Source organism: Neopelma chrysocephalum, unplaced genomic scaffold, assembly GCF_003984885.1.
Source record: "Neopelma chrysocephalum unplaced genomic scaffold, ASM398488v2 Primary Assembly neopelma1_98, whole genome shotgun sequence".
Lineage (NCBI taxonomy): Eukaryota > Metazoa > Chordata > Aves > Passeriformes > Pipridae > Neopelma > Neopelma chrysocephalum.
In genome coordinates, this window is record NW_020897761.1 from 2457449 (window position 1) to 2473242 (window position 15794).

Below are 15794 nucleotides of genomic sequence, written 5' to 3' on the forward strand. Positions count from 1 at the left end.
CCCCGCCTCACCCACCTGGCAGCAGAGCCCCAGCCTGTCCCCCCGCGGGGATGGGGGCCCGCCGCGCACGGGCGGCGGATGCCAGAGGCTGGCGGGGAGCATCTGGGGGCGGGGAGGGGGGATGCCTGCGAGAGCGCTCGCTGTTGTCACCCTCGGTATGTTGGAATAAAGCACCCGCCTGCATCGTTTTAATCGGCTCCTCAGAGGTTTTGGGGAGGTTGCCGCTCTCTCAGATCGCGGATCGCCAGGAGTTGCCACAGACAGAAGGGGTGGGAGAGTTTAATTAAGGAGCCCAGGTGTCGGCAGGGCCAAATAAGATTTTGGCACAAGGCAAAGGAGGACCTTATTGCTGGGCATGGGATGACAGAAGGAAAAATTCACCTAGCAAGTCAGTGATGTGACAGACCCCTTGTCTCACCTGGTCTGTGCAGTCCTGCTCGTTCCCTGCAACCTCCCTCAGTGCCCTCCACCCCACCCTATAAGCTCCAATCCCTTTTTTTTCTCCTGCACCTGCCTCCATCCTCCAGGGGATGTGTGGGGGATGCCCAGTGCACCCCAGTGACTCTAACAACAACCTAACCCAGGGCACGGACACGGAGGGGGCTGCAGCACAGCCCCCCAGCTCTGGGCTCAGCTCCACCATTGGTGACAACATCTGGGTGTCACACAGGCTGCACAGGCACTGAGGGGGGTCACTGGCTCACTGAGAGCTCAAGCCATGGGATATCCATTGCTTTTTTGATCCTGATAAAGTTGACTGACTAAAAAAAAAATAAAAATAAATTTTAAAAAAAGACTTCTGCAGTTAAATAAGCCTTTTTGCTGGAAATTTGTAGTCACCTTCCTCTCTGCTAAAACACTGCTGGCCTTGGCATCCTGCTGCTACTAGCAGGAAACATGGCTTGAGATAGCACATTATCACCAGGCACCATCCCTGGGGAGAGACAGAGTCCTGCAAAACCTCCTACAAAAACACAAGGATCAGCAGCACTGCAGCAATGGTCTCAGGTCTCCATCATCTTGGATCCCCTCCTTGACAGCTCAGTGTGGCAAGGAAATATTTGCCTTGTTCTCAACCTCCCATCTCAAAACCCAGGTCATTCCTGACTGGGATTAATCATGTCTCCAGTTATCAGAAGACAAGCACTGAAGAAATGCTGTGGCTGGCAAAATCTCCTCTAAACCACAGTCAAAGGTTGAGGTTCATCTTATGCCTCTGCTCCCACAGGCTGATTTGTTCAAGTTAAATAACAGTCAGCTGCAGCCCTTGCCCCAAACCCAAGCCCGATTTAACACAACATCACCAAGGGTTTAACTTCTAACACGTCATTTTTGTTTTAATACGTTATTTCCACACTCCCAGGTTCTCTCTGGGCACCGCAGGGTGTCACAAGTGACAATGTTTTCATAATACTTCCAGGACATCCCTCAGAGCTCATTTACACCACAGATATTTTGGGGTGGAGGAGGTCAGCAAAATGGTCAATCAACAAAGCTCTGGATAATTCTGGTCCATTATTCAGATACTTTGATACTTTGCTGCAGTCTCAAACAGATCAAAAACTTTGATCCACTAACTCTGGATGGGATAGGTCGATGGATCACAAAAGTGCTCCCATTCCTCCCCCTGCTTTTACACCAGTTTTATATATTGCAATCTCACAGCCATCACCAGTATGAGTCCCCCAAATTCCTATTTTTCTAGTACATCATTAGAACCTTTTTGTGACCTCAGCGAGATCCTGAGCAACATAAATGACTCTGAATATCATCATTTTTTTCTTCTAAAAATCTCCTGGGGCAGGTGTGAGTTAATAGAGAACAAGAATAAGTGAACTGTTCTGACACAGGCACTATGGGAAATGTAATTAAATTGCAGATAAAGAGAATTATGGGGTTTTTATAGTGTAATATTTTAGAAAGCTTCTGAGCAGTAGGTTTATAGCAAATTCCTTCAAAAATAGCCCTCCTGCTTCTGACTACTCTGTAGCTTCTATTTAAATGCTTTTAATAAAAAAACCTCATTTTGATATTAGGCTTGAATCCCATCCAAAATTTTAAATCTCACCAAAAATTACTCTAAAGCAATTTCCTCCTGACCTGGTAACAGCAAACACACAAGCAGTGACCACATGCAGCTCTGGGAGTGTTGGTTGTCACTGGGGAGGAAGGAAGGGAATTTGCCACTGTGTTCCCTGGATGTTAATCTTCTCCCTGTCCAGGGTTCTTTTCACCCTCCCTGTTGTTTTCAGTGCTGCCCCACCTATTCCATGTGTTTTTACCATTGATCATCACTCAAATGGTTTTTACCCAAAAACTTCTTCCAGACCAAACAGCTCCGCCAGCTTCAATTGATGCCCATTTCTGCCACTCAAATGAGAGATATAATTATGTGGCCTGAAGACATCTCTGCCTTGCAGCACAGTTGTCCTGACACATCCAGCAGGACCAGGAAGGCAGCTTTGGCTGGTGGTCGTGTGGCTTTTGCCTCTCCAGGTACAGGGATGCTCCTCCTGGGGCTGGCAACCCTTCTCCGAGCTGGAAGATCAGAGGGTGTCTACACTGACTGGCTCATTTACTTGGCTGTGGGTTTGCCTCAAATAAACCCCTTCACCTTGACATTTAAGCAGACTTCTCCCTATCTTCTCACTCTTGTTCTGTGTCCTCGGGGGTCTGCTGCTGCTCTGGAGCGCCATTATTTTTTGTTTAACGAGACATCACGCTGAGCCTGCCGCTGTCGCTTCCACTTCTCATTTTCAACTTCGTAGCCTTGTCATATTTACAGTGATCCCTGCCACAAGGGCTTTGAACTTCTTTGGGTTGTGTTTGCTCTTACTTTGTGACTTTTCTTGGGTCCATGGCAGCGTCTCTCCTTTCTGGTGCAGTGCTGCAAGGAGCTCGTTCGAGGGGTGTGCTTTCACAACCTGCTAGTCCAAGAGGATTTTCTACAGAGCCAAGAAAACTATTCTGTTGCCTCTGAGATCTCTCCAGAAGATGCTCAGCAACCTGATGTAATGGAAGGTGTCCCTGCCCATGGCAGGGTCTTGGAACAAGATGAGCTTTAAGGTCCCTTCCAATCCAAACCTTTCTGTAATTCCATGTAGGCTCTGTGACTGCAAATTACCAGTTACACAAGGCCAGCTGCCTCCCACAGTAGTCCTGGCTTTGGGAATTCGGGTGGGCTGCATGCTGCAAACCTGCAAAGCCTGTCTTTAGCTCTAGCTCAATGACAAACCTGCAGCCACGGTCCCCTTCTGCTGTATTCCAAGGGGGCTTTGGACTTTTCCTGGAGGACTGGAAGGAACAACCCACCTGACCTGGAGTGACACTCTGAGCAACTCTCTTGTGACATGAAGTGTCATTTGATCTCCTCCCTGTTCATTCAGAATTTATCCAGAATCCAGACTGGTACCTATACTGGGCCCAACCCCAAGGGAATTCAAATCAGTAATTAATTTATCTTCAGAGCTTTCTGTTCTCCACCTCTGTCTGCACTTAAAGCTGAAAAGAAATAGTTAGTAACTGACAACCAACTCTGCTCACTGTGCCAAGGCTGCCTGATGGCTTATCTGAGTGCCTAGGGAAAACACCTTAATCCAGCACAAGGTGACTTCCTTGGAAGGAAGAAATTAGGACTTAGATCACTTGCTAAACTGCAAAACAAACCACACACTTCTCTCACTTGTGAAGAGCCATCAGAACACATCCCCCTTTTAAAAAACATCTCCAGTAGCAGTAAAAAATATCCACAGATGCAGCTCAAAATGCTTTCAAGGGGTTAATTTATCCATTCGTCTTAAACCTCAAATCATTCTCCACACCAGCCCAGGCGGGAGGAAATCCTGAAAGGTGAAACAAGGGGAGCTTGAGTTTCAGGTACAGGTGAGAAAATCAAGCAGCCGATATACTGGATGGTGGGTTGATCAAAGAAGCCACCTCACATGTGCTAACAAGGAGACACCCACCGAGTCAAACTCGCCTTGAAAATGAAAGAATACGTTTAAAAATAAAAATGAGTTACATAAAGTGTGATCTACAGTTCTGTCTCTGGCTTAGCTCGAGAGCGTGGCAGCTATTTAAATTCTCTCCTGTGTCAATGATAAAAGTGTCTCCTGGACATGTTTGTGGCTCTCGGGCATCACGATTGCCGTGGCAGAACAGATGCTTCCACTGCGAGATGGCTCCTGGCCCCCGCCTGCGCTCCACGCTCCCTCCCCAGTTCCTCCAGGCAGGTAGGACACAAAAAACCAACAGCAAAGCAGGGTGGGAGGCTCCAGGCTGAGAGGGGCAGATAAGAATCAAAGGGAAGAATTTCCCCTTTAAAGCACTTTATTACAATTTCGTAATTGTTCTCTGAGGAACCTCGCTGCCATGCCCAGGAGCAGCTCCATGTAAAGAAGCGCGTCGTGTCTCTGTGTGTGCGTTGGAGAGGATGCTGTTAGTGTGGAGCAGGGAGGCAGAAAGGATTGGAGTTGACACAGAGCTGCTCTGTGCAGCCTTGGAGCCCTCCCAGCTTCCAGCGTCGCTGCTGCTGTCAATATGGCAGCGGCTGTAACGCAGGCAGTGTGTGTGGCTGGGAAGCCGAGACAGATCCACCCCAACAGACAGAGTTCCACAATGATCCCCTGCCACAGATTCTCTGTCCCTCCTGGGTTTTGATTGAGATCTGATGCTCGGCACAGGCCAGGGAGCGAGGCTTGCTGACAGATGAGGTTAATTTTCTGCTGAGGGATCATCCGAGGTGCTTGCTAGCAACCTGCATTTTGTGAGCCGAATACTGCAAACTAGCTGTTTGCTGAATGCTAAAAATCAGCCCCAAGACCTCAGGGTTGCAGTCCCAAATCCATTTATGACGGACAAGGTCTGTGCTGCTCTGCTCTTATCGCTATTATTTCAAAGACTTGGGCTTACAGGGCATCCAGGTCCCACAGCAAGGATTTACCGGGGCTGTTAACCCTGCATGGATACACAATGTGGGACTGGCAGGTCAGTCCCACCACAGCAAAACACCTGAGCACGTGCTTCACTTTAAACACACGAGCAGCTGAATGGGTATTTGGAGGATGAAATACAAACAGAGTTAGCCACAAGGGTGAGCTGGGATTTCTCTTTCATCTCTGGAGGCTGCTGCTCTAGCCTTAACTAAAATATAAATGAGGTGAGTGAGATGGGCTTGTCCTCTTTCTGCAGCAGACAGTGGTTCTTTCATAAAAATGTCTGCTGTATCCAGCACCGATCCCTCCTTGGGAAACTGTCTGCAATCAGTGCCTGTGTCCTGCCAGGCTGGATGGAGATGCTCACTGAGCTCTGCCAACACCTGCACCAGTCAAGCCCTAAGGCCCGGGCAACGTCCCCAGAGCTGCATGGAAGGACAGCAGGGCAAGAGGCCAGGCTTGTCCCCGTGCTGCTTTGGAGGAGCCCGGGGCTTCAGGGACGAGAGAAGGGCAGCACAACAGGAAAGAGAATGCTCAGCCCATTCATTATGCAACCTGTACGCTCCCCAGATGGAGGAATGCAATGGCATTCCGCTGGGATGGGGTGCAGACATAATCAGCCACAGGGAGAAGATGCCAACACAACGGGTCCCTTGTATTTGTTAGCTGTGCCAAGCAACCAGCTCATTTCCCCCACCCATCAAAGAGCAAAGAGATGACCCTCACCGCTGCAGGGGTCTCCATGAGTTACAGCAGCCCTGCGGTTGGGGCAGCAGGAAAATGAGCCCCCCCGGTTTAGCTCCCTGCTCTTCCCCCAAAAAGTGCACATGCCTCTGCCATCTGCAAGTTTTCATTACAGTCTCAGTTCAATGCAGCTCTCTTGCCTCCAACACGGTCTCTTTTCGCTCCAATTAGTCTTATTTTTAACCAGCTCAGCCCCAGCATTCAGCCCGGGTGTTAGTCACAATGTCACAGATAGCCAAATATTCAAAAGAAACACAATCCACCATTTTAAAAACACAACAATAGCAAAGCAGGGGGGAAAAATGCAAAGATGGTGAAGATCTCAGAGGTGCAGGCACCAGCACAGGCTGATGTTTTCTCCCAGCATCAAAGGCCCAGCACTAATCCCATTGCAACGGAGATCACTCCAGAACCAGTCCCGCTCCTCCATCAGCCCAGCCAGGGCTGGGCTGGGCTGAGTGTAAGAAACATGCTGCTCTTTCCCTGCCTGCTAATTACAAGCAGTGTCTGTGTCCCTTTGACCATTCATAAGACGCCACAGGAAGATTAATGCACGCGGAGAAGCGCTGCCGTGCCATTAATAGGGGTGACATCCCAGCAGCACCCTTCCCCTCCCACTCTGCCTGCAGAGTCATTCTTTCCTGCAGGAAACTGGGGCAGGAGCAAGGAAAAATCCCTCCCCCAGGGGCTTGTGGCCAAGTGAAGGACCACAGGGCCTTTCATGACCCACCAAGGCCCTCCTAGCTCTTACCTGTCTTGCAGCTACGTGGCTTTTGGTGCTTGATGGACATGGCTGGTTGGGGCCCTGAGGAACAGTGTCTGCAGACTCCCGGTGCATCGGGGAGGGCGAGGGACCCAGCCTGGCCACAGTTATCTCCGCAGAAGCAGCAGCACTGTGCCACTTTTCCTGGCTCCCCAGCCCTGCATCTCGTGAAAAGAACAAGAGCTGGTGGAAGGAGGGGGGTTACGAAAGAGAGGGAAGGGGGAGAAGGGAGAGCGGGAGCGCGCTCTCGCAGATGCACACACACAGAGCAGACAGAGGCTTGTATAGGATGGCACTGCCTGACTTGCTCTCATTATTGCCGCAGGCTGGCTGCTGCCCATGGAGAACTTGCCAGCATCCGCTGCTGACCGGGGGCACGGTGGGGGAAAGGGACAGGGAAGAGATTAGGACCTCATGGACCATCGGAGCAAGGAAAACCACCGCCTGGGCACAGGGGACTTGGTTGTCTTTGTTTGCTTTTACCTGGGAGGGGAAGAGCTGTGCCAGGGGGTAGGAAGGGATCACAGGGACAGAGAGTTCAGATTTTCATGGATGACTCCTTTCTTCCTTTGAACATAAAACAAATTCCCAAGCCCAGTCCTCTGAGGGATGGCACAGGGCTGGCCTGACCCAGGGCTTTTAAAGATGGCATTGCATCGAGACAGACAGAAAGTGGGTTGCACATACCCAAAGCACCAGCACAAAGCTCAGCCTCCCCCTCTCATTCCCATCATCTGGGTTGTGCCAACACAGATCTAAAGGCCTGGCAGGGGTGTTGGAGGGGGTGGAAAAACACTCCAGCCATGACACCTCCCCTTTGGATGCTGCGAGGAAGCTGCATGCAGAGCTGCCAGCAGTCCCTGACACTGCTGATCTGCTGCAATGGCAGACCCAAAACACAGGGATTCAGAGATCCAGCTGTAATCCCCCCAAAAGGGACACCAATTCCTCACTCCACAGGTTTTTACAATGTGCTGTTCTAAAGCATCACATGCTTAGAAGCTTGTGTCCCTCTGGAAGGAAGCAAGAGCTTTGTGCCTCATGCCTTTTTCAGCTTTTTAAAAGCTCCCACACCTCTTCCCCTCCTCTGTCCCAGTGCTTTACCACTCAGAGGGGCTGGGTCTCACCTGAGGGCTCAGTTTGGTCAGAAGGATTAAAATGAAAGCCAAGTCAGAAAGCCCCGAAACTCCCAGTCACCCTTTTATGGCAGCTCCCCACTCTAAGGTTTCCCACTGGTGTTTGCAGACACATGGATCTCCAGCCACAGGGCTGCTGTTAATAGAAATCAATGGCTGATGCACGGAATTACAATCACACAGTTTCCAAGTCAATACCCTCTAAAGCAGTTAAGCTGAGAGTGCCAGGCCCATCTCTATCTCTAAGTGACTGTGTTCAATAACACACCTTTAAGACTCACCTGAGATCACACACACGTTTCTACAGCAGAGCAGGATAGGAGCAGTCCTACCGAGCCAAAATCCAGCACCCTGACTGCCTGCCTGCTCCACTGGCCTCAGGACACTGGCACCCAGCTCCAGGAAATCTTCCCCCTCACGGGTCACTTTGCCAAGAGCTGTCAGAACGCATTTCAAGTCCCAGCATTCCATCAGCCCTGCAACAGAAAAGGTCTCACTGTGGATCCATAGCTGTGGATGCCTTCTCCGCCTGTAGCAGCACACACAAGGCCCAAGGGATGATCACTTCAGGACCTATAACCAGGTATCCCATCCTTATTCCCACCACAAGAGGAGCAAGAAGATAAGGTTTGATGGTATGTCAAGATCCTGATTGTTTTCCCACCACAGAGAGAGCCCAGTGGCACTGTGGAGCTGGATCCCTTTAGGATGCTGAAGAAGGGAGCAATATCACTGCAAAGGGGGGTGCCGGCATCTCTCTCCCAGCTCTCTGCACGGGCATTACTTACATCACTAATAAAGCTGCCCAGAGTCCCTGTGGATGCACGTCAGCTTTCTTACGCCCCAGGGCTGGGAGATTTCCAAGTGACATCCGTTCCCCACAGGGCTTTTTTTTAATGCGGATACACCGCAGTGCCATCTCCCAGCACGTCTGGGGGAGGCGGGCACGAACTATCCTTGGGGAAAATAATACCCATATCAGTGTCTTCTGGGGAGTGAGGAGCCATCTGCTCCACGCCCCAAAGCAGGAAGCCAAACTTCCAGTCCCCAGGAAGGCAGACCCTCCAGCATCCTCGCAGTCATGAGGCTGGGGTCTGACTTTCCCAGAGGGGGAAAAAAAAGGGCAAGGCACCTCGGATGATTTGCAGCGTTGTGTCCAGGACTCACAAGGGAACACTGCCAGTGCCACTGTCTGTCACTGCTGTGAAGGCTCTGTAGGGACAGGGACAGCTTCTCCCCAGGTGATCCAGGATTTCCAGCTGTGTGTGAAAAATCAGGTTTGTTTTGTACACATGCAAAAGCCTAAACTCAGCGAGCAAGATGTTAATTTGTGAGGGGAAAATAGGCCATATTTATGTAACTGTGAAAAGCTGCAGCAAAGGCTATGGCTCCAGTGGGAGAGGAGTGTGTGCTCCGAGCTAACAGCTTTGTCAAGAGCACCAGCAACTGCATATTCATCGCCCCACACCCCAAAGAACCAGCTTTGAGGCCTTCCAGGCTAAGAATAGAGGTCTTGTTGTGTTTGCTGCTCCGCAGCCTGGGTTTTGTCCGGGATTAGAGGCACCAGGGTGTGGAAGCCCGGCTGAACAAGCACTGCAAACGGCAGCATCGCTGCCTGCCTGCGAGCAGGGCAGGGCTCTGGGCTCAGCAGGGATGGAGAGCACAGAATAAAGGGTGAATTCATCCACAGCCACACAGGACAGCATTAGTGCTGGCCCTCTGCTCACAGAGACGTCCCCCGTGGTGGACGGGGCACCCGCGAGACACGACTCCCTTGTGCACAAACAAAACCCAAGCATCTCTCCAAGCAGGCAGCTGGGGCAGTGCCATGACCGAAATTAGCAGCTCATCCTGGCTGTGAAGCCTGATGGCTTGGATCCACCTCGGGAACCCCAGTCCCTGCAGGGACAGACAGCTTCCCGCTGGCCCATGACATTTCTTTCCCCTTCCATTCACGCACACATTCTCTGCCCTACTTAAACCAGGTCATGAATCCAGCAATCCCCAGCCTTGGAAATGGAAACCCCAGAGCTCGTCACTCCAGGGTTTTTCAGACATTCCACACTTAAGAGGTCTTTCAGCTCCAGAAATCATCATGTGGCAGTGCTGGCACTGGTGGGAAACAGCATGATACTGCTACTTGTCTGGCTTGGAATTTGTGACCCTGGGACGCTGGGGAAGCCTTTTATGGGCTAAACTGGGCTTGCAAATGGCAGCAAAGGCAAACTCACTCCTATGGGGAAACCAAGAGAAGAAAAGGACTGAATTGTGGATGATTCTGTGGCCTCTGGCTCCACTAGTCCCTGATCCTGGGGCCGTATTCCTGGACACTTATCTGAAACCAGCAAGGGATGAGACTTCCCAAAAGGATGGTGACCTGGGGATTTGAGTACCTGTAGCAGAGTGCAAGTCAGAGGCAGCACTGAGCAAAGGCACTGACTGCAGACAGCTGTGCTGGAACTTCTGTGTGCCTGAAGTCCAGCCTAGGAGGTGAGAGAAGCCACCACATCACCAGGGACCAACAGACCAAAGGCTACAACCAATATTAGGTGTTGTTTTCAAATAAAAGGGGACAGAAATTAGTCTTTTGAAACATGCAAGGAAAAGCTCTGCAAAACAGATTAATCTCCTGAGGGAAAGCATAGTCTCTGGAGAAGGTCTTTCTTGCTAAAACATCACACAACAGAGAAGTCTCTTGGGAAAGGACTCCTCAGATAACCTGTCTCTCTCCTAAAGTAAATGCCCATGGGAGCAACACTCTTGGCAAAGCATTTCTGGAGAAAAAAAAAAAAAGTCTTATAAAACCTGTTATTGATTCTGCATTTACCTTTGCTGCAGCAGCAACACACAGAGCTCAGAGGTGAGCCATCATCTTCCAGTGCTCCTTCCTAATCAGAACTGAGAAGGATATAACAACAGTCCTGCTGCTCTCTCATTTCCTCCAGCTGTAGCTCACGGATCACTCAAACCAACCCGCTGTGAGCAGCAACTCCACAAAACGTGTTTTGGAGTCACATTCTGGCTTTGTGGAGCACAACAACAGGGGACATCCCATCTGTTGCTGTTTGCTTAGCCCTTGCTTTGCTGAACTAACATCTGGGAACACTGCTGAGCCTCTGCTTAAAGAGCAGTGCACTTGGAAGAGAGACGTGTGTCTTTACCTTCTGTGGAAGATGGATTGACCTGAGCACGATTTGGCAAAGAACAAGAGGCCTGAGAACCAAGTCATCCCACTCCACTGCCCAGACTGCTGCAATTAGATGCTCTTATGACACTGGCCACAATCCAGACACTTGGCCAAACCCAGTCCAGCCACTTTGACCCTGAGAATTGGCTCCTATACCTGGAAAGCCACATGCCAGCTCTGACTAAGCACCTGCAGATTAATTCATCTTTCAGATTTCTATCAGTGTAGCCCAGCAAAACCGAGAGCCACCCTGTGAGCCAGCAGAAAGTCCCTTATAAATAGCCATGAGTTGGGAAGGTCTGAAAATTATACAGGAAATACTCACAGAGGCAGAAAACAGCAACTGAGCACCATTAAGAATCCACTTCAGAGAGTGTCAGAGACCAACCCTCCTGGCAATGCCTACAAGGCCACCAAAGACTCTGGAAGTCTTAGGGAAAGGAAGACAGAAGTATTCTAATGCCAAGCCATGCAGCTTCTACTGTGTGTTAATGCCATAAAACTGTATTTATTAGCCACATTATGCATATCCTGCTCGCATAAGGACCCCTTATGCATGACTCAAGATGTCCAAACAAGGTGACATACAGAGAGAGGGTTATATTACAGGATTTTCCATCACCTGCCTTTGCACAGACACTGTTTTCCTGACATAGGCAGACGAGATGTTCCTGAGTCCCTGCAAGGGACAAGTGAAGCTGCAAGGACAAGTGAAGCTGATCCAGACCCAGGTGATTCTGAGCTCAGACTGACTACAAAGGCAGTGTGGGTGCAAGTCCTAGGAGTCCTGTGGACTTCAGGCAATACCCACAATATGCAAAGGTACTAATGTAAATAGCCTCTCTGCTCTTAAAAAATCTCGTATTGGGAACATGATCATCCTCTGGGACTGTGAGGCTAAAACTGAGAGAAATACGCAATGAGATTGAGGGGAAAAAAAAAAAGATGGACTTTCACAACCACCTGAATATCAGTATCTCTCCATCTTGGAAAACACTGACATCTGCTAAAGATGGAGTGGTCACATTTAAAACAAACTGTCACAACACACAGGCATAACAGGTCAGCTCAGCGTGGGCCAGGAACTGAGCTGTAGGGCAGAAAGAAGAGAACCCGATTTATTCACCCCATCAGCTCTCTCACATCAGTCTCTGCCTTCCCTGCTCACAGACGGGAGGAAGCAGCTTTCCTGCATCAAATGGGACCATTCAACACCCACGTCACGAAGCACCAAGCAAACAGTGTTGCTCTTGGCCGGACCAGGAGCACGGACTGGGGGTTGGGGCAGCACACGGGGTCTCCTCAGGAGCACAGCTCCAAACCCCAAAATTTGGTATTCTGGGTGAGAGCACACCACACTGAGCAGGAGGAAGAGACAGCAATGTGACAGCACTGTGTGTTTTGCTGTCTGCATGACAGTTTACACCCTGGCATGGTATTTGCCTTTGCACAACAGGACAAGTTTGTTGATTCATGTTTAGTGTGTGACCCAGTAAAAACACCAGCAGCTTCTGCTGTCAGAACAGCCGGTGTCTGCTGCTGACTACAGAGCTGGTTTCTCCTAAATACAGCACCTCGCACTAATCTGATGGCATGGCAAATTCCTGGGTTTTCTGTAACCATTTCTCAGTTTATCAAGGCTTGAAACCCAGCCATATCCTTCTCCCACTAGCCTACAGATTCTCCAAACCTATACTAGTTTGATAATAAATATAGGGAATTACATTTTCTAGTCACCATCCCAGACTGAATGTTCCTGATACAAGCATCTAAAAACACATACTTAATTTAACTTGTAGCAGCTTTCCAGTACCTAAAGGGGGTTTACAAAAGGCCAGAGAGGGACTTTTCACAAGGGCATGGAGTGACAGGACAAGGGAGAAAGGCCTTAAGCTGAAGGAGGGTAGATTTAGATTAGATATTAGTAAGAAATTCTTCCCTGTGAGGGTGGTGAGGCCCTGGCACAGGTTGCCCAGAGAAGCTGTGGCTGCCCCATCCCTGGAAGTGTCCAAGGCCAGGTTGGACAGGGGCTTGGAGCAACCTGAGATAGTGTGGAAGGTGCCCCTGCCCATGGCAGGAGGTTGGAACTGGATGATTTTTAAGGTCCCTTCCAATCCAAACCATTCCATGGTTCTGTGATCATCCAACCATTCTGGACCCAGCTTCATCTTGAGTCTGACATAGTATGACTATGCCAAAAAGACTTGGCATTTGTCACGTACTGCCTCTCCTCTAGCAATAAGACCTTTTAATCTTGTCATAGGATGTTATTACTTTGGTTTGATATGACTCTCCTCCAAACAACCACATGGTTTACCTGTCCAACATCTTCCAAACCTGTGCTTTTGTTTCAGATTTTTTTCCTCCTGCCAATGAAAATAAACTGATCTGTAATCACCCAGGTCCTCTTTCTTCCTGCTAGAGACAAGTACTGAATGACTTTTACAGCAGTCTGGTTCCCCACCTATCCGCCCAAATTTGTCAAAAATCGCCACTAATTATTCTGAAATCACTTCACAGCTAACTCTATTAAAATTCCTGACACCCAGGCAGCTTGAGAATGCCTGATTTCCCAAGAGCCCTCTTGAATGTAATTTTTTTCCTCTATTCTAAGCAGAGACCTCACTATTTGTTATTATCACCAGCAGTGCTAGTCAGCACTTCTTTCTCTTGAACTTCCTAACAGTGACAACTATGAAAAATAAACATTTTGGCCTTCTTGACATTTTTTTGATAGGTCTTTCTGTTCCCATGATTATCCCATGCGTGCATTAACTATGTGAGGAGGACCAAGGAAAGTGCTGACCTCATTTGTCGTGCTACCAGGACTACTGAAAGTCAGAACAAGTGTTCCTTACCTTAAGGGATTATGATGAAGCAAAATGCATTTTTCCTGCAGGTTTAGAGAATAAGCTGAGCCCATGGTTACAACGGGAAAAGTGTTGTTATTCATTTAGTAGTGGCACTTTAGGTCGCTACCACCAAAAACTTATTCCCAACAGTCCAACACTCCATCTATCAAACAATGCATGAAATGTTATAAATGGCAAATGGTAACTGGTAAGTGGTAACCATTTGTGTAGTCTCAGAGTGCCCTGAAAAAGATGTGGATAAGCACACGGAGCTGCCGGAAGGCATCGCCTCCTGAAGCCCCTGCAACAGGGACCACAGGGACTAAGGGAATCGGAGTCACCCACAGTCACAGAGATCAGCATGAGCAATCCTAGCTCCAGGGAGGGAGAAAAAAAACCAAAACAAACCTACAGCAGTTCAAAAGCAAAGTCAAGAGAAATGCAAGAGCTGCCAAAGAGGTCACAGAGGTACTCAGCTCAATTAGAAACATCCCACTGTTCTCAGCATCATGTTCAAGTCCTGACTGCTGAGAGCAAGGTGAATTAAGCAACTCACCCTCCTGAGCACCCTCACAGTTAATCTGCTTTCATGATGGACACAGCTTTCAGCAGACTTTGGTGAGACTTTTCATCCTCAATTTTCCTTATCTTCCAGGTATACTTAATAAACTGTAAATCAACTTCCACGTTAAATGACATTTTCTGCTTATGAATTTGTTGAAATGCCTACAATTTTCTATAAGTATATTGCCTTCTATAAATATATGATGTCTGTTCTCCATAATAAGATGCATAGTATCACAGAATTTATATATCAACATACAATATGCACCTCCAGCTTTTAGTTCCCACTACTGTGAAAGGCTAAGGAACAAAGCAGCAACCTACTTTATGATTTCAAAGGGAACATTAACCCCTAAGAAAACACACAAAAATCTTCTGTCTGTGTCACTCGATATTTAAAGAACAGCTTCAGTATTTCGTACTGTTGCATAATAGATTCTGATTATTTTGACACTTTCCAGTATTTTTAAACCTTTTTAAGCAGGAGCCATGGGGAGGCAGCATGAATTAACTGCACCTTATTTTATTTCTGTCAGCTAATTCCTATATCCTCCAAACCTCCATCACTTACTCCTATTCCTCACTGGAGCTGCAGCAGCTGTTTAGGAGGTTGTTGTGCAGTGTGCTGGATCCAAAAGTCTGGTCCTAGTTGAAATAATGAAGGGCCCCTCACCAGGCATTCCCCAAATGCTTTGATCAGTGCTGCCAACGAAGCAGCGAGGAGCAGAAAAAAGGGATGGAAATGACCTTGATGTGAAGAAAAAGGTCTGCAGGCTCCCAGCCTTAACAGAAGGTTTTTCAGGTAGCATTAATAAAATGATAAACTCACAGAAATTGCCCTTCAGAAAGCATCATTCCAGCTGAACATCATCCTGACTACAAAGTACTTCTCTGTGTATTAATTCAGTCAGCATAGATACTTAACTGGTGAGTCTACATTTAATACGTGTTTATATTCATTAATATTTATCTCATCTTCCACAAATGAAATTAGTAACAGCATGCCAGATATTTTCTTCACATGGCTCCTGCGAATGCATTAAACACAGCAAGCCATCTCCAGAGGCAACTGTGGGCAGAGCATGGCCCTGTGTGCTTCTGTGGCAGCTGTGCTAAAATTATGCTCCTCCCATTAAAAGAATCCTTTTTTGCCAGATCTGGCTTTAGTTATACAATATTAACAGTGAAAATAGGAAATGAGAATTCATGGCTTCATATGCTTTCAGTTTAAATTCTATTTAAAGCATTCTTGGGACTTCTACAAGACATCTTAAACATCCAAATCAAGCTCTTGCCTTCCATAATTGCTTTTTTAATCTTTTACTATGAATGCAACATGGTACTTTTTATTTAAATACGAGCATTTTTTCCTTGCATAGAAGCATGGGAGGTTAGAGATGAGTGAGCTTCCTATGTGAGCTGTAACCACAGAATCACAAAACAGTTTGGGTTGGGAGGGACCTTAAAAATCATCTAGTTCTAACCCCTGCCATGGGCAGGGACACCTTCCACTAGCCCAGGTTGCTCCAAGCCCTGTCCAGCCTGGCCTTGAACACTTCCAGGGATGGGGCAGCCACAGCTTCTCTGGGCACCCTGTGCCAGGGCCTCACCACC

At 48.4% G+C, this 15794-nt stretch overlaps 1 protein-coding gene across 5 annotated transcripts in view; it reads right to left on the reverse strand.

The window, feature by feature from the left end:
- The window catches only part of RGS8 (regulator of G protein signaling 8), a 29749-nt gene extending 23183 nt beyond the window's left edge, over positions 1-6566 (reverse strand). For 2 of the 5 annotated variants that reach the window (XM_027694785.1, XM_027694783.1), the window contains exon 1: positions 16-140. In XM_027694785.1, coding sequence (XP_027550586.1) covers positions 16-102 — 87 coding nt within the window. In that variant the 5' untranslated portion in view covers positions 103-140. Of the gene's footprint in view, positions 1-15; positions 141-6429 lie in introns of those variants that run through there. The other 3 variants (XM_027694787.1, XM_027694784.1, XM_027694789.1) reach the window with 3 other exon arrangements.
- Between the last annotated feature and the right edge of the window lie 9228 nt (positions 6567-15794).